General features: G+C 40.4%; 2 protein-coding genes across 10 annotated transcripts in view; both read left to right on the plus strand.

The window, feature by feature from the left end:
* Nucleotides 1-1,502: 1,502 nt before the first annotated feature.
* LOC116044410 (aspartyl aminopeptidase) lies at nt 1,503-11,895 on the plus strand. Of its 3 annotated transcripts, XM_031291544.1 has the most exons (16): nt 1,511-1,642; nt 1,726-1,772; nt 2,075-2,165; nt 3,583-3,671; nt 3,992-4,105; nt 4,525-4,650; nt 4,888-5,012; nt 5,292-5,376; nt 5,881-5,988; nt 6,671-6,748; nt 7,122-7,202; nt 8,004-8,164; nt 8,394-8,433; nt 8,864-8,965; nt 10,617-10,784; nt 11,538-11,895. In XM_031291544.1, the coding sequence occupies exons 3-16, from the start codon at nt 2,084-2,086 to the stop codon at nt 11,586-11,588; spliced, it is 1,410 nt and encodes a 469-aa protein (XP_031147404.1). In that variant the 5' UTR covers nt 1,511-1,642; nt 1,726-1,772; nt 2,075-2,083; the 3' UTR covers nt 11,589-11,895. The 3 variants fall into 3 exon arrangements, with proteins under 3 accessions (XP_031147403.1, XP_031147404.1, XP_031147405.1); XM_031291543.2 differs by lacking the exon at nt 1,726-1,772 and having other exon boundaries at nt 1,503-1,642; XM_031291545.2 differs by lacking the exon at nt 1,511-1,642 and having other exon boundaries at nt 1,655-1,766; nt 2,065-2,165.
* Nucleotides 11,896-13,172: 1,277 nt separating this feature from the next.
* The window catches only part of ptprnb (protein tyrosine phosphatase receptor type Nb), a 28,012-nt gene continuing 16,607 nt past the window's right edge, over nt 13,173-24,577 (plus strand). For all 7 annotated transcript variants that reach the window (XR_004896639.1, XM_031292173.2, XM_035998731.1 and 4 more), the window contains exons 1-5: nt 13,173-13,403; nt 19,714-19,764; nt 23,533-23,643; nt 23,747-23,846; nt 23,993-24,155. Coding sequence is in view for 6 of the 7 variants with exons in the window: in XM_031292173.2 (XP_031148033.1) it covers nt 13,325-13,403; nt 19,714-19,764; nt 23,533-23,643; nt 23,747-23,846; nt 23,993-24,155 (504 nt within the window). In the remaining variant the exon portion in view is untranslated. The remainder of the gene's footprint in view (nt 13,404-19,713; nt 19,765-23,532; nt 23,644-23,746; nt 23,847-23,992; nt 24,156-24,577) is intronic.

The raw sequence follows: 24,577 nt of genomic DNA on the forward strand, positions 1-24,577 counted from the left end.
TAATCACGGCTCATCACTGGCATCAGGAAAATGTCAGCATTCCATTCCATTAGTTGTTGGCCATTGAGTCAGTCACTGCTATCCACAGTCAAACTTAAAAGAGAGAAGATTCTTTTCTATTTCTATGTCCAACATGTATTCTAGGGTTAGAAAAATAAGGAACAACTGGGTTCAGAAATAATGGCGACATAACATTGCTGTCCTTTGAAAATGTATCTCCAAAATGTCTACTTTTCATGTATTAAGACAAACAGCCTTGTTTTCAACTTTGTGACAATGCATTTTATGTAGCTTATAGTGAATTTACAGTGTAAATACCAGTGGCACCTGAATACATGCTTTAATGTTTCACTCCAACACATGATGCTGATCCTGACCTTTGACCTTCCTGAACTTTATGTAAGTCAACTTATAAAACATTATATAGTGTACAATATTGCATTAATGTGGGAGGTGGAGAAAGGCATAGTAATAACGATTGACTGGAGAGAAACTCTTGGGAAGAAAGATAATTGAGATAGAGATCATCAGTTAGGTAAAATAACGGACTTGTTATGAGACAACGGTCCCCTGGGCACAGACATGTACGAGGACCCCCATCCTGTCAAGAAGACACAGAGTCTCAAAGTCAGTTTTACTTTTCTATGTGGTCATGTTGTGTCTCTTTGTAGTCATTTTACATCTATTTAGTTGTTTTGCACCTACTTGTGGTCATTTTGCATCTGTGTGATTGTTATGCATCTATTTTTAGGTCTTTGTGATTGATTTGTACATGTCTTTGTAGTAATTTTGGGTCGCTTGTAGTCGTTATGTGTGTGTTTTTGATCGTTTTGTGTCTATTTATAATAATTTATTATCTTTTTGTGATCATTTTGCATCTCTGTAGTCGTTTTTTGTATGTTTGCGGTCATTTAATGTCTCTTCGTGATCGTTTTGTGGGTATTTCAGCAACATTTTGTGAATCACTGCCCAGTAGGCCCGTTCAGTAATCCATCCATAGGTAAAATGTCTCCTGCTTCTCCAGTTTTCCCAGTTTTCCCTGGTGGGGAGAAAGACAGGTGAAGAGAGCGGTGTAGAGATACAAAGAGACAGGTTGAGAAAGACAAGAAGAGAGAGACAGACAGGTAGAGAAAAAGGGGTTGAAAACTAATCTCTTCAGTCTGTACAGTCAGTTTTGAGGCCTGCTAAGCCTTCAGTCTCTGCATTTCTTTAGTGTACTTGCATGTCAATCTCAGTACATGATTAAAAAACGGACTGAGATAAAATAACAATGTCTAAGGCAGCAATTTTCTAGATTAGCTTAGAGAAAAGTCCCGCACACTGACCATTATGCAAGCAATAATTTATTTAGAAAAATACAACGTTTCGGTCTTAGACCTTCATCAGGTAAATCCAAGCCACTTTTGATCATATCCTACGCACCTGCCCGACAAAAGAGGTGTGCGTGTGTGTGTAGGCCGGCGGGGCTGTGAAATATGTAATGGTTGTAATTACACCGCCTGGCCGCTAGATGGCTCTGTAGCGCTGTCTGGAAAAACAACGACTGCTTCTTTCTCTGCTGCTGTCAGCTAATCTGTAGCGTTATCTGGCTGTCGTTACTGTGCTGTTACGCCGGAGTTTGAAAGTGTAATTATTAATGCAGGTGAGTGCCATAAAAATGACTATCGTTTCTGCTGTATGTGGAGGTTTTGCTCCCTCACCGAGAGCTGCTTTGACTTTTGCCAGCAGAGGAAAAGGAACGAAGAACAAGCTCGAGTTGTCAGCTAGCAAAGGTTAGCCAGGTACCACTGCGTCCTTTATCGGACAAGCATTGGCTTTTGCGCGATATTGTCAATTATGTTATAAAGTTAAGGGGCAAATGATTTGTTATTTACCACTTTGATATTGCTAATCTTATTGTCTTATTGTTTATATGCCTGGTCTTTTGAAAAATCGAGAAAGAAAACCTGAAATCTCGTGATACATGTCCGATGTTGGAACTAGCAGCCGGTAGCTCCTTGCTTTGCTGTCTCATTCCTTGTAAACTTGTGCTTGTTACTCATTACTTCCCCATTTGTTCTCTTTCTTTATTCAGTCTTTGATCATGAAGAGCTCCAAAGAGGCCGTGCACTCAGCAGCTAAAGAGTTTCTGCAGTTTGTCAACAAAGGAGTGTCTCCATATCACGGTAAAGTCTGAAACGAACTGGGGCTTTATCCTTAATCATTCTTCCAGATTTTGAAACTGACAAGAGTAAAAGTACTAATACCACGCTGAACATACTCCACTACAAGTACAATTCTTGCATTCTCTTACTGGAGTGAAATGTATCAGCAACATACTTAAAGTACTTGAGGTAAAAGTATGTATTGTGCAATAAAAGGTTTTATATCTGATCTTTCTGGATTAATATTAATGCTGCAATAATGTGTAGGTTGCAGAGATGTTTATAGGTCCCATACAATGCTTATTTGTATGTTCATGCTTGGATTTTGGATCTCTACAAGAACATGTTTACATGCTTTAACGTTCAAAAAACAATTTTTTCTCATACTGTCTGTCTGAATATACCTGTGTCACCCTCTGTGTGAAACGCTCCGTTTTAGCTCCTAACTCTTAATCTCCCCTCCCGAAAAAGCCAAGTCTCCTCTGACTTTAATTTTCAATTTAATTTAAAGTTCTGCTTACAGAATCAAACATTGCACTTTATATAATTTGAGATTAACAGTTTAGACTTAGATAAGAGAGACAGTGATAATCTGCCAAATGTTTGGAGTCAGATATGAAGTACTATGTCGTCCAGTGTGAGAACAAAAAAAGGTGTGTGTGTCAGCATTAAGAAGGTGCCAAGTCGAGACACTCTTTAGCTGAACAGATGACTTTGAGCTTGAGATAAGATAAAATCTATGCAGATGAAACAGATATTTCCTAATGTCTCCTACCTTTGCTCTATGATTTATGGTGTACCACAGAGTGTCTTAAATGATCATGAAAGCAAAAGTCAACTTTGTATATGTTATTACTGGAGTGCTTGGATATATTTCAGGGATTTCAAAATTCAGGGATGGAAGAAAAACCCTGATGAGTTATTTTTGTTTGAATTTGATGGATTTATCAACAAAGTCCCAGTCTTAAAGTCTAAATGTGTAGCTTTTTTTTTGCATTTCTTTCCACATTTCCAGCGCAATTTGAATTTCAGTGGATCAGTTTTACCTTTGGAGGAACCTTAGAGTTAAACAGTCAGTAAGTCCACACACAAAATGTAGATTTAAATGTGATTGAGAATGATTAACATGAGCTGAAAAGTAAAAAGACAATAAAACATTAGGTACGGCCTCACATTGGAACAGGGAAAGCCCTAATCTAATACTGAGCACTCAGTAGAGCCTCTCAGCAGAGACTCTCAGTCTTTCAGTCGGTGTTGAAAAGCTGAAAGTCATGAAAAATGGTAACATGATAAAAGTCAATTTTATTGCCAGCAGACTGGTGGAACTACTTACAGCTTTGATGACAACTCTGTGACTTTTACAAAACCCAATAAACGTCAGTGCAGCAGTGAACGGAAAGAGTCGGCATCATGCTTTCTCTTCTTTTGGTCCCTGCAGTGGTTGAAGAATGCAGGCGGCGTCTGTTGGCGGCGGGCTTCATCGAGCTGAAGGAGTCGGACCAGTGGGACATCAAGCCGTCCAGCAAGGTCAGTCAGGGTTAGTGGTCTGCTGTATGAGTTCAGGGGAGTGAAGTGTCAACGTTAGCTGGTCGTTGATTTTAGCCGTTTGACAGATTTTTCTCACAGCCAGCTGGGTGTTAAATGTAATATGTGTGTATTTATAGGTCTATATGCAAAAATGAAACAATTTGCAGGACTTGAAATGTGCAAATGGTTGAATAATTTAACATATGGAAGAAGATTTATCAAATCAGTCTCCTTTTTCCAAAGGTGTTAAAGGAATTATTTCCACATGCAGTTTGGTGAATAATCCATGATTTTTGAATCCCATTCTCATCTCTCTTTAGTACTTTGTGACCAGGAACTTCTCCAGCCTGATCGCCTTCGCTGTGGGCGGACGCTTCCTGCCAGGAAACGGCTTCTCCATGATCGGCGCCCACACAGACAGCCCCTGCCTCAGGGTGAGAGCCCGCCCACTTCTGCCTGTCAATCACAATCTGTACCTTTCTTACATCCCTAAGCAGTCAGAACAGTCTACTACTATATAAAATCTCCTGCAGCCGAAGGTCAACAAAACTGAGAAGCAGTTTGGACGTGTGACAGTTTTTATGATTGATGGGTTGTTTCTCCCTCTGATGTGTAAGCCTCCTGTCACAGCATGTTCAGTCCTGTTCGTTAAATTAGATGCCTTGAAATGATTGTGCTTTGATGCAACAAAGCAAAAATAAAAGTGACTGAAATCTGAGAAGTTCAACATAAAACATGTTTAACAGTAATCAACACACCAGAGCTACGTTTTAGATTGTAGAATTTAGGCCATTCAATAAATCAGCCGTGTATTTACTGGATTATTAGGTTAGATTCTGTCTTTGTGTTTCAGGTGAAGCCGAGGTCTAAGAGGACGAAGCAGGGCTGTCTGCAGGTCGGGGTGGAGTGCTACGGCGGTGGCATCTGGAACACCTGGTTCGACCGTGACCTGACCATCGCGGGCCGCGTTATGGTCAAGGTACCAGGATTATTATTATTATTTTATTGTTACTGTTTCTGTAGTTTTACTACAATCACTGTAGAATCTGACACTGAAGTATTTTGTGAGACAGTTGCAGTTTTCCCTTAAATAGAAAAGTGGAAAATGAGATGAAAATAGGATGTAGAAGTACCATTTTCAGTTTGAATATCTTATAGTTTTAGTAAATGTTTGTTTAGAGATAAAAACCAAGACGTGCGTGTTTTCCTCCTCCAGAAAGACGGCCGGCTGGTTCAGCGGCTGTTCCATGTGCCGCGGCCTCTGCTCAGGATCCCTCACCTGGCCATCCACCTGCAGAGAGACATCAACGACTCCTTCGGCCCCAACAAGGAGAACCACCTGTCAGTACCAAAACACAGCAGAAAAACAAGATTATTAGATTATTAAAACAAAATATTATTAGATTCATGTTTGAAGTTTAATTGAAATCGAGTCACAAAATTCCACGTTTATTTTGCTCACTATAAATACAACTTTTACTTACAAGCAGCTTATATTTTAGCTCTGTGTAGTCATCTCTTTGTTAGATTATTTTGTTTTCGACATCTCTTTTGTAGCTCAGTTTGACGTGAACTGTGTGTGTGTGCGTGTGTGTTTGTGTTTGTGTCTGTGTGATTCAGCGTGCCCATCATCGCCACCGTCGTCCAGGAGGAGCTGGAGACGGGCTGTGCGTCCTCCGGAGATGCTGCCTGCGCTGCTAACACGGTAAAAACCGACACATCTGGTAGATAGGTCTTTGTCATTGTACTCAAAGTACAATGGAAATCTGTTTAGCAGCTCTTCAGCAGTGTGCATACAAGTTAAATAAATAGAACAAAAGTTAAATAAATGAAACAAAGACTAATATGAATAACACTTGTCTTGTCATGGCAAGAATGTATTTTCTGTTAGTCTCTTCTCTTATTCCTAATGTTTGCTGCTTCTTCTTCCCACTGCCCACATGGCCTCATAACTCCCAGAATAATTTACCACTTATTTTGCTTTAGAGAATGTTTGGAGAGGAAGGCACACCAAATGATGGCTGTTTTTCTGCCAAATTTGCACCCCCACGTGTTTGTAACTTCAGTTGCAAAAGCTAGAAAAAGTTTTGAAAGAATCTTAAATGGTCAAATAATCAAATATATGAAAAAGCAGATTTTTAGGATTACTAGTGACACATAGTGTTTGATTTCAGAATGAAAGGTGACGTGTTGTATCTTCCCTCCTCAGGCGGAGAAGCACCACCCAGCGCTGGTGAATGTGCTGTGTTCAGAGCTGGCCATGGAGCCTGAAACCCTGCTGGACTTTGAGCTCTGTCTGGCCGACACTCAGCCCGCCGTGAGTCTGCGAGTAAACCATTGACTTCCTGTCACCTGGAACAATCCAACAAAGCAGCAGTAGTCTCGGACAACCAGCAGATTCTCATATTTATGAATAATGCAAAAACACTGGCACAGAAGCTAGAAAAACCTGTATTTTAATATTTTATTTAATGAATAACTGTGGAGGACAAACAGCTTTGATCAGACATCATGTCCAAAAATGTTTTCATTAAATAAATCCACAGTATTTTTTTTTGAAGGGTAAAAGTCAGAATATATCTTGTCTTTGACTACAGATGAAGTTTCCCTATAATAATAATAATAATAATAATAATAATAATAATTATTATTATTATTATTATTATTATTATTATTATTATTATTATTATTATTATTATTAAGCTTGGAAAAAAATATCTTGAGCAATATTTATTTCATGACAACAAAATGTGAAATTATACTTGAAAGTAGCCATTTATAATGCCACTGGAGTATATAAAGAGAATGTTTATAAGATAAAGATATCTTTAAAAAAAATGTAAGACTTTTAGCAGCGCAAAAACAGAAAAAGATGAAACAGTAGGTTGCAGTATCTGTAATTATCCCAGGCCTCCTGCCTACCAATCCATCCTCTTGAATCATATTTCATCTGTTAGATGATACAACAAACTTCACATGTCTTGTATTTCTCTCTGCAGGCGTTGGGAGGTGTGTACGAAGAGTTCATCTACTCTCCTCGCCTGGACAACCTCCACAGCTGCTACTGCGCCCTGCAGGTCACACTCCATATGTACTTCCTTTGTTTGTTTTACCAGTTCTTTGGTCTGTTTCCTTGTTTTGACCGTCACCCTCTGTTTTATTGAAATGTGAGGACATCTCTGTGTGGTTTACACCAACTTTGAGGTTCTCTGGATGATCCTCTGCTGAAGTCCTGAAAGTGAAAGTAGTTGCCAGATAGTTGAAAGCATTCAGTCTTTTATTTAGATGAACCCAGCAGCAGTTTTAACACCTGGAACTGTTGTAGCTTTTAGTGTCGCGCCTAGCTTGAAGGTTCACAAAGAAAAAACAAAACTCCCACTGAGACAACAGTCCCTCTCTGATTTCCGCGCCTTCATTTCTCTCTGCCTGTCTGCCTTTGTCGTCTCTCAGGGGCTGATGGAGTCCTGCTCAGGAGACTCTCTGGCCAAAGATCCCAACGTCCGCATGATCACTCTGTACGACAACGAAGAGGTGAGTGTGATGGAAACTGAACCAGTTGGGAGATCTACTCGAGTTGTCCGATGAGGAACAGAAAAAACCGACAGCTTTGAACCCCTCTTTACGGTTGATGCCTCGTGTGCTGTCTCCCAAACAACTCTCTGGGGTTTTTCACACTCAAACAGCTTGTAGAAAATGAGAGTTGGGCAAAACAAAAACACATATAGTCAATCAAATCACACATTAAGTCATCATTGTTGGGCAGTTTGTCATCTTCAAATGCTTCACAATAACAGACTTTAAACTTTTTTGAACTGGGCTCATTGTCTCTTAAAATGGATCAGAAGAATAGTTAAATGAAGGCCTTTGAAACTTTGTGGTCATGTTTATTTCCCATTAGTCTGTAATGATGTGTTCAAGACTCTAGTTGAGTCATTTCACCATCACCACTGCAGCTGATGTTATAAAGTAATATTTAACTTCATAGCTGTTGAAACTTGAAATGATAACACAATCTGGGAATCCACAGAAAATGAATGTCTTAGTTAATAATTTATCACTATCGGGTAATTTATCAAGGAAAATGTCAAACGTTCTCTGGTTCCAGCTTCTCAAATGTGAAGATTTGCTGCCTTTCTCTATTTTATATAATTGCAAACTAAATATCTTTTGGGTTTTGGACTGTGTGTGTGGTACAAAACAATCATTTGAAGTGTCTCGTCAGACTCTAGGAAACCATTTTCTGACATTTTGTCGCCTAAACAGTAAAAAAACAAAAACATCAGTATTTTCTTTTTTTCTGAGTTTCAGTGAAGCATGTTGTGTGTCCTGTAGGTGGGATCAGAGAGCGCTCAGGGTGCTCAGTCCAACCTGACGGAGCTCATTCTCAGCCGCCTCTCCTCCTCCGCCTCCAACCTCACCGCCTTCCAACAGGCTGCGCCGCTCTCCTTCATGATCAGCGCTGACATGGCGCACGCTGTGCACCCCAACTACCAGTCAGTATCAACACCAACACACCATGTATCTGCCGTAAACACACAGAAGATTCATGGTTATTGTGGTATTAAATGGTGAAAGATTGCATTTAAAATATCAGGGGAAAGAATGTTTTATTTGACATAACATCTCAATTTTATATAGTTTGTTTTTAATTCAGCTGTAGAGAATTTTGGCTGAGAGTTGATTTCTTAATTTTTTTACTCAAATGTGTGATTTTCATCTCAGGGAGAAGCATGAGGAGAACCATCGTCCCGCTTTCCACAAGGTAAAGAGATTTGTTTCTTTATTTATTCATTTAAGAAGGACAAAATACAAACCAGTTTTTATCATTTCCATTTAAGGAAGCCAATTTTAAAGACATTTAGCAACTAGTCAGTTACTTGGGCTGCCTGCAGTTTATGGCTTCCAATTTTATATATTATTTAAGCAAAATATTTGCTGAATATTTTTTTTCCAGAAATACAAAGACTTGGTCTTTAAGTTCCTAGTGAAATGAGATTAATAATTTAGTTTTTAGTTTTTGATGAGATTAAACCATATTTTCGGTTTCATAAACAAAGAGCTAAAACCAGTAGTGGAAATAAATCATCAAAACTGTGTACTTTTTTTTTTTTTTTTTTTACATCCTGTCAGATGAATATAATTAAAATAACAATACATGTAATTCACATATATCCATATAATTTCTCTTTCAGGGCCCAGTGATCAAGTTCAACAGCAACCAGCGCTACGCCACTACAGCCGTCACCGCCTCCGTGGTGAGAGAGGTCGCCAGCCAGGTCGGCGTGCCTCTGCAGGTACTGTGTGTGTGTGTGTGTGTGTGGTTATAGATGAATTGTTTGCAGACGGAGGCTCAGCAGCGTCGTGTGTGTGTGTGTGTCTTGAGTCACTCGGAAGCGGACACAGATCTCCTAGCAACATGCCGGGCGGCTCCTGGACGACAGAGAGGAAAAAAATAATAATTCATGTGTGAAATAAAGACGCAGGGACAAAAGCAAGGATTGTTAATTTACAGATGTGGAAAGACTAGAATCATATGTTTATTTCCAGGGCTGCAAAAGTGTCACGAAGCTAAGATTGTTCTTTATCAATATTTATGAGGCAATACACTGCCTACGTGCTTCAGAATAATACGGTTTAGTTGACAGTCCTTGTCAAGCTGCTGTCAGGATCCCTGTTGAATATCACATCTGCTCATGGAAAATACACAACAGAAGCATAACAAATACATACATGCAACACTTGAAAACAAATCATTTGGCAAAGCAGTGACAAATAAAAAGGTGAAGCAAAATCATCCTGGTGATAATCAGCATACTGAAACAGAAGAGGACAGAAGACGGGCGATGCGTACATACATTATCCTTTCCCATTCCTGCAGACAGAACCTCTGAATTCCCTCTGAGATGGAGATAAAGAGCTGAGAAAGGTTGTTTGCGTCGCCGCGAGTGATAAGCTCAGCCTTGGTTTAATAACTGCAGCAACACCAGAGGAGCTTCAGCTGCATTTAAAGAAGTTCATTTGATATGTGTCTTTAATATAAAGTAGCGTCCTGAAACCTGCAGATACCCTGGATTATTCAGAAATAAATTAATGTTCATGTAATGCTTTCAAAGAGTTGGGGTTGGAACTAAATGGTAGCTGTGGAGGAATGTTAATTCATTTCCTTCCGAGTCTTTATTGTCAAATGAAAGAAGCGTTTTGTATTTCTGTTTCAAAATTAAGAACAGAAGATGCACTTTAATTTTAGTTTTTATTTGAGTCTTTCAAAGGAACACTGCTACATTATTGTTAAAATAACAGATTAAGCAGACATGTAAAATCAAAGCAAGAAAAAGCAGCAACAAAGATTATTAAAAGCGTAAGGAGAAAGTCGAGCAGCACATGGTAGAAAATGTATAATCCAGGTTTGTAATTTTAGATTTTAAGATCATTAAAGGACAACTGTACTGATTGCTTGTAATTCTTGTGTGCCTTTCATCTAATACCTTTGCAGCAATTTTTGACAAACTCCTTAATCAGATCAGACTTGAAGAAGGAAGATCCCGCACTTTGCTCTTGTAAATACTCTCGACGGGATCTTCCTTTTTCAAGTCTGATGTCATATTTTCCAACGCTCCTGCATACTACAAGTATTGTTGGATGTGTGATATTTTTCGTAAACTCCTAAGTCAGAAGAATGAAAACGTTTCTGGCTTGTGGATTTCTGACCGTGACACTTTTGTGGCATTGACATGGTCCCATAAATACATCATTTCCAGCATGCAACAGGTTCTGCCTACACACTTTAGCTCTGTTGCAGACAGGAAATGGCTGATTAATCCCTGTTTGGTTTTTTTGTAGACGTTGCAGCCCCTCCTAACGGCCACTAGGAGGCAGATAGGCTGACTATGGTACAGAGATTAAATCCTTTTCCAGCAGTTTAACATAAGATCCTTCCTCCTGCAGGATGTGATGGTCCGTAACGACAGCCCCTGTGGAACCACCATCGGACCCATCCTGGCCGCCCGCCTCGGCATCCCCGTGGTGGACATCGGAGCTCCGCAGCTCTCCATGCACTCCATCAGAGAGATGTGCTGCACCTCCAGCATCCTGCAGAGCACCACCCTCTTCAAGGTAACATCCTTCTGTGGAACAAACATCTAGTTTTTGTGCAGTAAAAGAGAGCAATAACTTATTTATAAAGCAGGTGTTTTGGTTTTGACTCTACGCTAAAAGTGGCCCACTGATGTTTGATATAACTCGTCTAAAAGGCCCAAAGAGTTGAATCCACACCTCTCTAGCAGAGCTCCATGAAGTTCTATTCTATTGCAGAAAAGATTAGTCGATACAAAATAATAGTCGACCCAATAATAAAAATATTTTTAAAAATGCGGTTCCAGCTTCTCAAATATGAGGATTTACAGCTTTCCCTTGTTTTATATTATCCTAAACTGAATCTATTTTGATTTTGGATAAAGCAGGACATCAACTTGGGCTCTGAGAAATTGTGATGGACATTTTTTGGTATTTTAAAAATAAGCTGGTATAGTGTTGTGTTGTGAAGAAGCTCTTATCAGGGTGCATTTGCACTCGCTCCTAAAGGGTTCCTGCTGAGTTTCTGACCACTACTAGCACAATGTATGAGTCACCTCCTGCAAGTAAACATGGATGGCAAATATATATCTGATGAATGGGCTCTGCAAATGTTTCATGAGGAAGGAAACGCTTTGAGTAATTCAGGAATGAAATACTCATTGTAAATGTAGTCACAAGTTCTTTCTTTTCCAGATTTGATTTTATATTGAGATCATTTTTTCTTTCATCTCCTGCAGTATTTTCCTTTTTTTTTCACTTCAGTGTTTTTTTCCTATCTGCTTCCTCCTGCAGGGTTTCTTCGAGCTGTTCCCCACAGTGAGGAGCACGCTGGTTGTTGACTAGAGACGGGAAGAACTCTAACTGATGGAAACAAAGGGTGTCCTTTTCAACATGTGATGCGTTACTTCAACTCGGGCTGACGCAAAGAATATTAACATTAGAAATTGTGTCAATCTAGACACATTTTAATGTTGAAAATGACAAATCCTTTCTTAAAAACTGATTTCTCAGTTGGAGACGGATGTTGCACTCTATACTAAAGCCCAGTATGCTGTGGTTATACTTCCGATAAAGAAAGCAGTACACGAGCACTTCTTGATCTTTCTTATTGACTGAAATTGTTTACAAAATAATAAAATGCTGAAAGGTTTGTGTTCTCTCCTCTTTCTGTCGGATTTCTCATTTGGTTCATAAACAAATGGCAGTAAATGTGGAAGGTTTCATCCAGCAGGAGAAGCTGTTTAAGTTTTTAATGAAACACCAGATGTGCCGCTTTGCCAAGAAGTGTCTGGATGGTTATTTTTTATCAGAATAATAAATAATATAAGATGGACTTCTGATCTAGATGAACCAGTCATGATGCAGCCAGCGAGGAACTCCTCCACACTGCAAGTAATGCCTGTTTTCACACGTAACTTAAAGCTTTATCACCTTATGTATCTGAGAAAGAAGTGGGTAAAATAACAGCTGGTTTGTCATACAGCCTGTCTTTTTAGAAAGAAATCTTGTGAAACAACCTGCAACGCTGCAGTAAATACAAATTGAGTTAAAGCCAAAAATATTATGTCTGTGTTGAGACAGAGTCAGAGGTGTTGATAGAACTCTTAACACTGTGTTCAGGAAATATATATTTTAAAGGTAATAAAATGCAACAACCATAATATTGGAGTGCTTTGATGCTATTTATCTGAACTTCTTCCTCTAAGGGGGTTAACAAAATAGCAGAAACCTGCAGCAAACTCCTTTGTCCTTCTGAAAACTGTACATATAAAATCTTTCCATCCACCATTTGTTTAATGATGCAGTGGTGTTGAGCTGAGTTTAACCTGAACTCAAAGTCGCTGGATGATCAGGAATAAAACATAGATCTCACCATTTAGAGGTTACTCCCTTATACCTTTTGACACATTTTGATCCTCTTCAGTAACAAACTCACACAAAGTAACATAAGTGTTAACATTAATAGAAGTAAGCAAAGGGTCTGGTAGACAGCCTAAAAAAGAGCAGTAGCACTTGTAGCTTAAATTGTACAAACTGGGAATAAAGTTGCAGCGCAAACTGCAAAAAATGAACCCACAAGAAAAAGCTATGAAATAGTTTTGATGTAGACGAAATGCTCTACATCCACCAGCCAATATAAATAATATTTTTTTATTTGATTTTTGATTGAAGGATTTTTACTTGCAACAAAGTATTTTTACATTAAAGTATTCGTACTTTTACTTAAGTAAAGGATCTAAACACGTCATCCACTACTGATGTTATTCTTCTTTGAGTAGGGAGCAGTTTATTTGCTCACCTCTCTTTAAATATTTCTTACAGTGTGGCACGTCCTGTGGTCCTAGTTTTCCAACCAACCCATCTCTCTCTCTCTCTCTCTCTCTCTCTCTCTCTCTCTCTCTCTCTCTATCTCTATCGCTCTCACACACACACACGCACACTCATGCTCACACATTTCCTCTCCATCAGACCCGTGCAGCAGCCTCAGAGATGGAGAGCTGTTAGAAGTGCCTCAGTCTCCGCAGCAGCAGCAGCAGCGGCCGCTCTCCCTCGTCGCTCCGGTGGATGTTGGATGTACCATGAGGTCTTCGCGGCTCTGGGCAGCTCTGTGCATCCTCCTCACGGCCTCCTGCCGTCTCTGCGCGGCCGGCCGACATGGTAAGACGCATCAGATATCAAGTGTGATCTAACAGCGATGGAGATGGATGCAATTCCCTTTTTAATGAACTCGCTGCATCCATCCAGGCGGCAGGCAGGGCGGCGCGTAAATCACGACTTTCCCCGTGACAAGTCCCTTCTGCAGTTTATACTTAGCAGCGAGTTTACTTTATGTTGCCGTGTTTATCGTTATAAAAGGATGTTATAGAATCTACAGTTTCTCCTATGATATTGTAGTTGTATTTATCTTAATTATGCAGCAGGATTTGTGGAAATTAAGGCTTTAAGTTGTTCGATCGTCCCATGTGTCTGTACTAAACTCGAGTGTTAACTAAATAATATAGGAGTAATAATCCCAGTCTATGGATATTTATATAAAACTAAGTTTTATTTTGGCGTAGTATATATGAAGATCAATCTAAGCTGCCGGACTTCATCTTATATGTGTTGCATTTCCGGCTCTGCTCGGCTCATCTGCCACCGATCTATGTACACCGGCGCTAAATTGCGTCACTGAAGCAAATGCTGTGACCGTGGGTCAGCTCGGATGTTTTGTTGTTCAGTCTGTAACGACAACAACAAACACACAAGCAAACAGCAGGAGAGACAGGGAGAGAGAGAAGGAGAGGGAGAGAGAGATGATAAAGAAGAGACCGAGAGAGAGAAATGCTTTGATTTATTTGGAGCCTGTATGATCACATAATAGAAAGTCATCTAATGAAATATTGACCCAATGAACAGTGGACACTGTTAGAAAAATCCGTAGAAATACAGGCTTATATACTGTGTTAATGACACCACAGTTATGACTCATAACTCCGCTGCTCACACTTACAACAACGGCTTCCTGTCTTTAAACACAGTACAGTGTTTCAGCACCACGGACATCAAACAGTGTTTCAGCACCACTGATAGCGAACAGTCTAAGGGCACGTTTAATCTCAAAACAGTGTGAACCATTTTACTACGGTTTCCTGGTGAACGACATGTTTCCTCAGAACGGTGTAAAGCGGTGTGCAACGGCTTTGAGTTATGTTTTCTCTCGTTTTGTGGGTGTGTCTCTCGTTTATTGACTGTCACAGGTGATACCCAATCAGCAGGGACGTGTATGTAAACTGGAGGTAATAAAAAGGCAGAGCGCTTGCGCACACAACAGTGTGTTCAGCACAGCCCTCTTTCAGTTTAAGTTTTTCAGGGCTGAACATGGCGTAAGTGTTTCAGCACCACGGACAGCGAACAGTCACTGCGAATAGCGAACAGTCTGAGTGTTTCAGCACCACGGACAGCGATCAGTCAGTGTTTCAGCACCACGGACAGCGATCAGTCTGAGTGTTTCAGCACCACGGACAGCGAACAGTCACTGCGAATAGCGAACAGTCTGAGTGTTTCAGCACCACGGACAGCGATCAGTCAGTGTTTCAGCACCACGGACAGCGATCAGTCTGAGTGTTTCAGCACCACGGACAGCGAACAGTCACTGCGAATAGCAAACAGTCTGAGTGTTTCAGCACCACGGACAGCGAACAGTCACTGCGAATAGCAAACAGTCTGAGTGTTTCAGCACCACAGGCAGCTAGCAGTCTAAATGATTCAGCACCACGGTCAGCGAACAGCAGAGACTTAAGGTGCTGATACACCAACCTGATTATCGGCCGTCGGACAGTCTGGCGAGGTCGGTGACTCGAGTCTGTTCGGTGTGTTCTGTGCCGTCGTCAGTCAGAGGAGCCGTCGGCCTTCATTTTGGCCGATTTGACTTGTTGAATCGGCCAATGGGCACTGGGACTCAAAGACCAATCTGATTGGTGGAGTGCTAGCCCTTGACTAGCGAATCAGTGCTTCTTCCACAAGAAGAAGCTCGAACGCCAGTATCTTCTTATTACTAGCCATCGTATTTTCTTCCGTTCAGCGAGTAATGACAACAACGATCCTTCTTGATGAAAACAATGACTGACGACAGCGTGCTCTGTGTTTACTATGAGATGTTCCGTCATTTCCGGTTTTAATTTTTTGGCCAACAATACAGATTAGCGCCGCCTGCTGTTATGGAGACGTACTACGTCTCGCGCACGCGCAGAACGTATGCTCAAGTCTGCGTCGCTTCGGTGTGTTCCGAGGCACTTGTTTGACCTATGGGAGCCGACTGATCAGTCCGACTGACTTTTCTGCTGACGGTCGGCCGTCGGGTTGGTGTGTCAGAGCCTTTAAATCCCCTTTTATCCCACCAGTTGAATGTTTCATCTGTAGCCTCAATATCATTTAAAAAGCAAAAACATTTTCAGTGAGACCGCAGCACAAGACGATTGTGATTGGTTTAAAGAAATGCAAACAACCCAGAGTGTTTTTTTCTCCTATCACAGAATGCATCTGTGGTGTAGCCAGACCTTACTCCACAGCGCTGTGAAGACAGAACTGGCAATGCAGACTAGTATTTGTTTTTTTATGGCACAGAGGAAGAAGATAAATCACCTTTTGGTGTGTGTTTTTTTTGTGGTTTGCTGACAAGAAGAAAAATACAGAATATCGGCAGACATATCCTTGAAATACTGTGTGTAGTGAGCTCCAGTCGGAGTGATTAGTGTGAGCCGGTATGAAGTTAAAGGTTTAAAGGTTGACTGAGGTGAGGAGGGTTACAGCCTCGCTGCCTCTGCTGCCACTCTGCCACACCATGCAGGTTTTATTGTGCTCCGTCCTGGCTGACTCATTCCACCTTAAATATCCTCCGTCAGCCCGCAGACCAGAGGACGAGCTCACGCTCACACCATGCCAGCAGCACCATTATGAAAATGACACTGGCAGATAATGGACGATAAAAGCAAAGGCACAGAGACACTGATGATGTTGATGATGATGGGAGGCTAGAGTTCATGATGAGTCATTCAGATTTTTTTAATATAACCTTTTCCACGTAAAGCACAATGGACCAATATTGGACAGTTTTTTTTATGCTGTCAGCAGTCACAAACATTGCTGAAGAAAACCTGACAACTGAAGTGATATTCTTTCCACATTGTGTTTATTTGTTATAGTTGTTGAGCTCAAATTTCTTCAGATCTTCATTTAAATGCCAAATCTATTCCCATGCTTTATCTGCCAGAGTTATGATGTGAGTCATCCTGCTGACCTTAAAGATACCGCAGCTCCTTGTTTTGTTTAAGTGTTGCGGTGAGTTCTCATGCCTAAAAGACCAGTTTGAGATTTTCTGATCAGCCACCTGAATGTTTAAGCTTTGGTTAAGTTTAGGGAACTGAAACTCCCCGGGTAAGGTTAGGATTAAAAGAAACTTTCTGAGATGGGATGTAAACTCCAGCTTCCTGTACACATTTTGTTTTGTGGCTCGATAAAGTCAGGATTATTTGCACGGCCACAACAGGTCACACTTATTTACTATGGCAAATGCCTTATCAAAGAAACATAATGCCGCCTAGATTATGTGTTTTCAATAAATATATTAGATCATAAACTTGTTTTAAATCCTCTCCAGACCTCTATTCCTTCGCTTTTATGAGCTGATGTTTTGCTCTTTTGTTTGAGTTGCAGCCTTGAGTAACTGAAGTCTGAACAGGACGTGATGATGGGATTGATTTATGTGAAACCTTCAAAATGGCTTCTAATGTCTCCTATTAGAAAAGATGTGAGGACACAGAGTTATGCTTTAATTCTGTTGGCTGTGATCCTGCTCAGACAGAGCCACACCTTCTCATAAAACAAAATGGAGCTGGTGCTGTACGTAACCTCAGACAGTGACTCTCCACAGCACCGACTCTCTCTCTCTCTCTCTCTCTCTCTCTCTCTCTCTCTCTCTCTCTCTCTCTCTCTCTCTCTCTCTGATTAGTTCTAGCTGGAGAAAGATGTTTGTGAGTGAAGCAGAGAGAGAAAAGCTGGAGGAGTTTCCCCTGAGAAACGTAAAGACCTGCTGCTGGCTGAAACCACAGACCACTGGCTCTGAGTCCAGCCATTTTCATGGGATTCTGGTGAAATTGAATCAAACAGTACAGCTTATTGCTGAGTCTGTTTTTATGACTCTGTGTATTAAAAAGCTTTTCACTGCTGCTAAATCAACTTGACGGCAGAAATCTCTCTCTCTGATTGAGTCAGTTTTGTTTTCAGATGAGGCTTTAAGGTCTTATTTTCTTAAAACAAGTGGAAAAGAATATTCTAATGTGTGTGTAGAGCTGCAACTAACGATTATTTTCATTGTTGATTAATCTGTTGATTATTTTCTCAATTAATGGGTTAGTTTGGTCTCTAAAATGTCTGAAAATGGTGGAAAAATGTAGATCAGTGTTTCCCAAAGCCCAAGATGACGTCCTCAAATGTCTTGTTTTGTCCACAACTCAAAGATATTCAGTTTACTGTCACAGAGGAGAGAAGAAACTAGAAAACATTCACATTTAACAAGCTGGAATCAGAGAATGTTTACTGCTTTTTCATAAAAAATTACTCAAGCTGATCGATTATCAAAATAGTTGCCGATTAATTTAATAGTTGACAACTAATCGATTAATCTTTGCAACTTTACTTCTGTGTAATACAAAGTTTCCTTTCTCTGTCACTGACTATTATATAATTTGTACTTTTACTTTTGATACAGCAAATCAGTCTTCTCATTAGATTCTCTTTTACGCTGACATTTCTCCTAATTATCTGTTAATGTTGTGTATTAGAGGAGCTGATTGAGTGTGGTGTTAGTGGCGACAGTGATGGACAGTCACAGGACGGGTTAAGCGAGATGATGATCTCCTAGAAACAGACATTCGAAGAGAGAGAACAGGGACGGAGAGATAAGATGGGAGAGGTGTGTGGGTGGAGGAGAGAGGACGGAGCAGAGATTAGTCATCATGTGGAGTTTGGACGGAGGGGGCGGCGGGCGGATGGATGGAGAATCTCTTCGCTCTATGTTTAGCAGCATCTCCGTTTCCCTCCTTTAATGGAGATTTCCTCTCTGATGTCTGCCGCTGCATTGGCAGTCATGTCATTGATGCTCTGTCTGACTTTTTATAGATTTCAGGTAAAAATAAAAACACAGATTTGGTTGGTCGAAAGCATCAGGAGAAGCTTTAGCAGACAAGAAAATCCTGTCACCAAAAACTGAGGCTTACCTGAAAGATGTTCTGGTTTACTCACATCGAAAGTCAAATTTTTTGGTCTGCAATTGAGTCCGTTTTTAGTTATTTCCATTTTAATTATTGTTTCCATGCTTTTCTTTATGCTCTTACAGGAGAAAGTGACATAATTCTCCTTAAAAAATGGACTGTGACATCACTAATTGGGGCAGGGCCGAGGTGGGCAGCATCACAGACAAAAAAGACTTAACAAGAGGAGATATTTTGCAGTTAATGTGTTTGCTCTGCTGCACCCCGCCAAAATTAGTGATGTCACAGTGCCGCTTTTGAGGATTCTGACATCACAAGAGAGTGGAAACGGTAATTAAAATGGGAGTGAAAGTCTCTTCAAACAGCTGAAATGAAATGGAGGCGTGTTTGTGCAGGTTGTACTGCAGGACGAGGTGTTCTTCCTTAACTGCCGTGAATAATACACATGGATTACATAAATCCTTAATGAAAACACAACGCAAACAGACGTGGATAAACAGAATGGAGCGAGCGGCTTCACATCTGCTGCCCTTTACTGCCTCGAAACAGATTAAGGCCTGGGAAAAGGGCAACTGTAACACTTATTCCTATCACTTAGCAACACAAAATATATGTCCTATATGCAGCTGTCTGCTCTGGTTGGAGTTACCTAAACTCATTTCTGTCCATATTTGTATCCCAAGAAATGGACCTTTTTCACGGCAGACATGTTGACATGTTATAGTAGGAAAAGCACAGCTGTATTCAAAACCATTAATGATGGCTACATTCCACTTAGGAGAGGCCCTGGTATTGTGCATGCTGACTCGCTGAAATAGCTTACTGGGACACTTGATGGAACTGAGCCATCGTTAAGGTTACCAATTTCAGCTGTTTTTCCTACTTTCACAAGTCAAAATGTCTGCTGTGAAAAAGGTCCATTGCATCTGTTATTTGCTTTTAATCTGACAAAGTACTGTTAAAAAGCCTTGAAACTAATTATGTACACTCATTAATCACTCTTATTTTTATATTACCAGACCTAACAAAAGAATTGTGTTTTATTTATTTCTAGTCAAATAATGATACATTTAGCTGTCAAATTCAGGCAGAAAACGTGCAAAAGATTGGTGTTAAAGGATGCTGGTTAGCTGAATACATTTCTAGGAACACTGGTTGTTTTTCGGTGAGTTAGCAGCTTCTTTTTGTAATGAATGTTTCTCAACGTGTGTCTGCAGGTTGTTTGTTTGAAAAGAATCTCTGTCCGAGAGATCAGCTGTGCAGCGATGGTGAGTATTCAAGCTTTACTTTTCCGTCACAACCTGTCTTGTCCAGAGTTTTACCTGCTGTACCTGTTGTTGCAGTCTACGCTGCGTGTCTTAATGTAAAACATCTCAAAATGGCGGCTGTAAGAATGACTCTGGCTGCGTTCAGAGCATAAAGAGGAAACAGAACAGGGGGAAACCTTGTTGCATTCACATGTTGACTTATTAGAGCAGCCACACACAAACTAACATTTATTATAAACATATAAAACTCTATTCTGATTGGCCGAAGGGCGTTCATTACTCCCACATCAGCGCTCAGCTTTGATGTAGCATCTCCATCAACATTTTAAACAAATCCTCCCAGCTGAAGGCTGCTGTGTACAAGGATACAGATTCATGCAGAGCAGTTCTTCAAACAAACCCCTTCTTCCCCCGAACAACATCAGACAGAAAATGAAACTAACTTATCAAATATTTATATTAGGCCAACATTCTGGTCTTAATATCACAGATATAATAGACAAGAAAACAAAGATTAAACAAATCTTCATTCCTCTTTTCCAGTCTACAAAAAGACCATATTTACTGGGACAAAAGTAAACACAAAGACAAGTTTATCAGTATAAGAAAATAGAACTGAACAGATGGATGAAAAGTGAGAAAACACAGAAAACGGTTTAGTTTTATTTGCTGGTTTTTGAGTTCTGAAAAACAGTGAATGAAAAACCTCAACAGCAACAAACGTATTCCAAAATAAATGTACCGGTTACTCTTCATAGTCGACAGACGTCAATGGATACAGTTTTATGTGGAAAGGTGGAACAATCTGAAAGGAACAAGGATGAAATAAGAAAGAAGGAGAAATCTAAACATATCTATTATATCTTTTATAATCCATAATCCATTGCATATTCATGAAGCCAAATTAAAACTTCTCAGATATCATCCTCTGAGGGGCTGACGTGGACACTTTCTTCCCCTGACGGAAGCTCTTATTCACAGTACTCTGAATGCAGCGTGACGAGAATAGTAAATGGACCAATAGTGAGCACTCCCAGGCTCTGGTTGCAGCGACACGCTTCAGGAAGCTGTGACGTGTCTCCTGTCCATCAAACAGTCGGGGGCTGGTTAGCCGTCACGGCTCATCCTGCTTCCTTCCTGTCGGCTCAAACGTGGTTAGGATGTCATTACAGAAGCGTGCACGCGCGTGAGCGTACACCTGTGTGTCTCAGCCTTCAGAGGCAGCTGAATTATTGATGGCGGCATGTTTCTGTGTCCACCTAGAGGATGTTATGTTCCCCGTTTCCAGAGACTGGAACATTTCGGGAACATAAGCAGCATTCATTGTGAGATCTCACGGCTTGTGTTTGATGGTGCTTTGAGGAAGCGCAAGTGCAATGAAAGAGCGAGAGTGTGTGTAAAAAGGCAGAGAGAGTAACAGGTTGCATGTCAGACTGCATTGCAAAAAATGCATTTTATAGCCTGAAACATCTCTGTTCTGTTTTAAACCTCTGGCATATTTGAGTAAAATTTATTTATTTATTTAATTCCAGACTGCATTCAAAAAATGACCCATTTTGTTTCCTTAAACATCTGTAATCTTAAATATTTGAGTAAAATCTATTTGATTCCAGACTGCACTAAATTGACTCAATTGAATTTGTGTTAAAACTCTGTAATGTTGAGCAAAATAAATACATTCCAGACTGCATTAACAAAACTACATATGTTGTGTCCTTAAACATCTAGTCTGTTAAACCTTTAGAACATTAGAGTAGAGTGCATTTCATTCAAGATGATCCCGTTTGTGCACTTAAACATCTTTAATCTGTGTTGAACCTGAAATGCTTGAGTAAAATAAATAAATTCCAGACTGCATTGAACAAACAAGCCATTTTGTTTCTTTAAGATCTGAAACCTGTCATCTATTTAATCAACAGAAATTTAAATTCAGCAGTAGCCTAACTACTAAATGTGTGTGTGTGTGTGTGTGTGTGTGTGTGTGTGTGACAGTGACGTGTTTGTCTTATATTGAGTGTTCGAAAAATTATAAGTTTGTCTCTGACATTCGTCACATTGGCAGAAAGGTGAAAAGTGAAGAGAGAGATACGGAATGAAAGAGAAAAGAGAGAGACAGTGCAACATAAACAAGGTCTCCCTCCGTCAGTCGCTCTCCGCCAGTCGCCGCTCGTCCTGGCCGTCTCTATGACAACAGTGACATCACTTGCCTGACGACGTGTCTCCCTTGTGTGTGTGTGTGTGTGTGTGTGTGTGTGTGTGTGTGTGTGTGCGCGTGTTTGATTAGAGGTGGAGGGAGACAGAGGGGATGACTCACCACGGCCCACACACACTCTGCTTCACTATGTGTGTGTACATGTGTGAAGTTGAGTGTGTATTTGCAGGCTTGTTCATGTTGGTACTCAATTGTCTGGTTTATGTGTGTGTGTATATTTGCATACACTATATTGTGTGTACATGTGTGCCTTTGTCTGTGTGTTATGTGTGCTCGTGTATGTGGTTTATTATGTGTGGCTACTTACTTATTTGTATGACATGACGGCTATATTCCTGTATATCTTTGTTGTATATTCCTTGTTCCTTCAGTGAACGTCAGCTCTGTGTTTGTTTGAGTAAAATAATTGAGCTGCTGTGTTGATAGAAAAGGAGAATTCTTCTGGTTATAAAAGATGCTTTTTGTTTGTAAAGTGGATATGTAAATGTTTTTTTGCTTTTGTTTAAGTCTGCGTCTACCCTACGTTATATTTGGGCAGCAGTTTCAGACTGGTGGACTGAGGTCGGCTCGTTTGTTTTCACCTACATAGATGCTAAGCTGCTTTGGGTTTTCATAGCAGTTAAAGGACCAGTTTACCAAACGTCACCCTTAGTGCAGAGCTTCCCAACCTTTTTTTCTTGTGACCATTTAAAATGAAGCAATGAGGCCTGAGGATGTAAATATATCTAAGTATTTAATAGCAAAGATTAGAGAAGGAATAAACATATTTTCTGCAGTAGAGATGTTTTGTGTTATTGCTGATCTTATTGGAACCCCTCTGATTTATCTTGTGTGTTCCTGACCCTCCCTACTGGTAAATAGCAAAGCAGATCGTTTTGGTTTTATTTGGCAGATATTCTCAAAACCTGTGCAGATAAAACCTGAACTATCTGCATGGATATATAAGTGACAAAGTCAGATTTATAATCCCACAGATGGTTGCCGTTTGCAGAAGTCTCAGCGGGGGAAAAAAGAGTTGAAACATAGTTCACTTTTGCCGCAACGCAGATGTCATCCAGATAAAATAAATGTGAACCGTGTACAGTACTATACTATTACTTTGTTATGATCTACTATGACTTGGCAAATAAAATAAATATTATATTATTATTGTTTTGATCCTACAGTTAAATGTGCAAGCATTGGAGGAGGAAAATAATAATAATTGCTGCTGTTTAAATCTTCCAAAATATTACAATCCTGCCTTGACAGAGTATAAACTGATGTGAAGTGCTATTTTGAGTCTGATCACGCTGTTTTAACAGTGAGGGATTATTTGGAAACTGAAAGCCGAGTAGAGAAGTTCAGGAACAGGAGGAGGAGCAGAGGGAGTGGATTTCCTGAAACATTATACAGCATCTTAATTGGAAGTTTAGTTTACAGCCACTCCTGTTTTTTTAAAAAGTGACAGTTTAAAGTCTCCTGTTTTTGTAGGATTCTTAAAATTCACATCAGCTTCTAAATGTGAGCCAATGACCTGTCCTCAGAAACTGACCTGTTGGTCTCATCCTGTGCAGACGGTTTGTTCGGACAGTGCCAGGCTCCTCGCCAGGAGCCCGTCCAGTACCAGGTGTCTGTCCCCGTCCTGCACAGACTGCAAGAAGTCCTCAAAGACCTGATGGTGCAAGGTGAGTCTATAGTGACATTTGGAGCTTCAGGAGAATTAACTTAACTTCTGCTCACCAGCGTAAGAGAGGAAAAAAAGATATGGCTGACATTTGTGTCGCACAGGTCTGACCTGGAAAGACGACGTCACCCAGGCGATCATCGGCCGAGAGTTGAGTCGCGTCCCCACGGTTGGCTCCAAATCTCATGAGAAGTCGCCAAAACAGTAAGAAAACTGACAGCATCAGTCCAGCACACAACACGAACCAGCAGGAAGGAAAATGATGAGAAATCTGTGATGAAGTACAACACGAGAACACAGAACAATCAAAAAAAAACTGCTTTTGAGATTTAGAAACATCTTTTCCCCAGGTTGTCCAGACCGTCGGGCCCCAGTCAGCGGAGGGTTCAGGGGCCCAAGGATCCAGCTGACCCCGAGATGATGCAGCAGTACGTGGACTACATGATCCTGGACCCGTCCCGGTCCTCCGTCCACATGCAGACGCCCCTGCTGGACCCTTACACCTACAACCAGGTGGGAAACTACTCCCTGAATATCTCTCTGTGATCATGCATCACAGTACCAGGTGTTTTATTTCCAATTATACTCACCCATATTGCAACTGCATCCAAAAGTTTAGACATCATTTTTATTTAAATGCCTCAAATTCGGACTATTAAATAATTGTCCCAAGGGTAATACATTATTCACATATTAGTTATCATAGAACTTTGGTACACGTGTTAAATCAAAATGAATATGTTGCGACTTAAACAAAGTCTAAATACATTTTAGATATTTTGTTTTCAATAATCCGATCCCGATTGTTTTGTGGTTGGTGTCCTATCCTATCATCTACTGGCTCTGTGAGTAGACTCTGAAAGCATTTACGAAGTAACACGAAGCAGGATTCAGTTCACAACGTTCTAAAAGAGTTAAAGAGACCCACAAGAATA

The sequence above is a fragment of the Sander lucioperca genome, chromosome 24 (genome assembly GCF_008315115.2).
Source record: "Sander lucioperca isolate FBNREF2018 chromosome 24, SLUC_FBN_1.2, whole genome shotgun sequence".
Classification (NCBI taxonomy): domain Eukaryota; kingdom Metazoa; phylum Chordata; class Actinopteri; order Perciformes; family Percidae; genus Sander; species Sander lucioperca.

Excerpts from the sequence above, each read along its gene's own strand:
- LOC116044410 (XM_031291545.2), top strand. The coding sequence starts at position 1,678 with ATGTGGAGGTTTTGCTCCCTCACCGAGAGCTGCTTTGACTTTTGCCAG. Across the intron at positions 7,203-8,003 it reads CTCTGTACGACAACGAAGAG|GTGGGATCAGAGAGCGCTCA; the intron begins GTGAGTGTGATG and ends TGTGTCCTGTAG. Across the intron at positions 8,165-8,393 it reads GCTGTGCACCCCAACTACCA|GGAGAAGCATGAGGAGAACC; the intron begins GTCAGTATCAAC and ends TTTTCATCTCAG.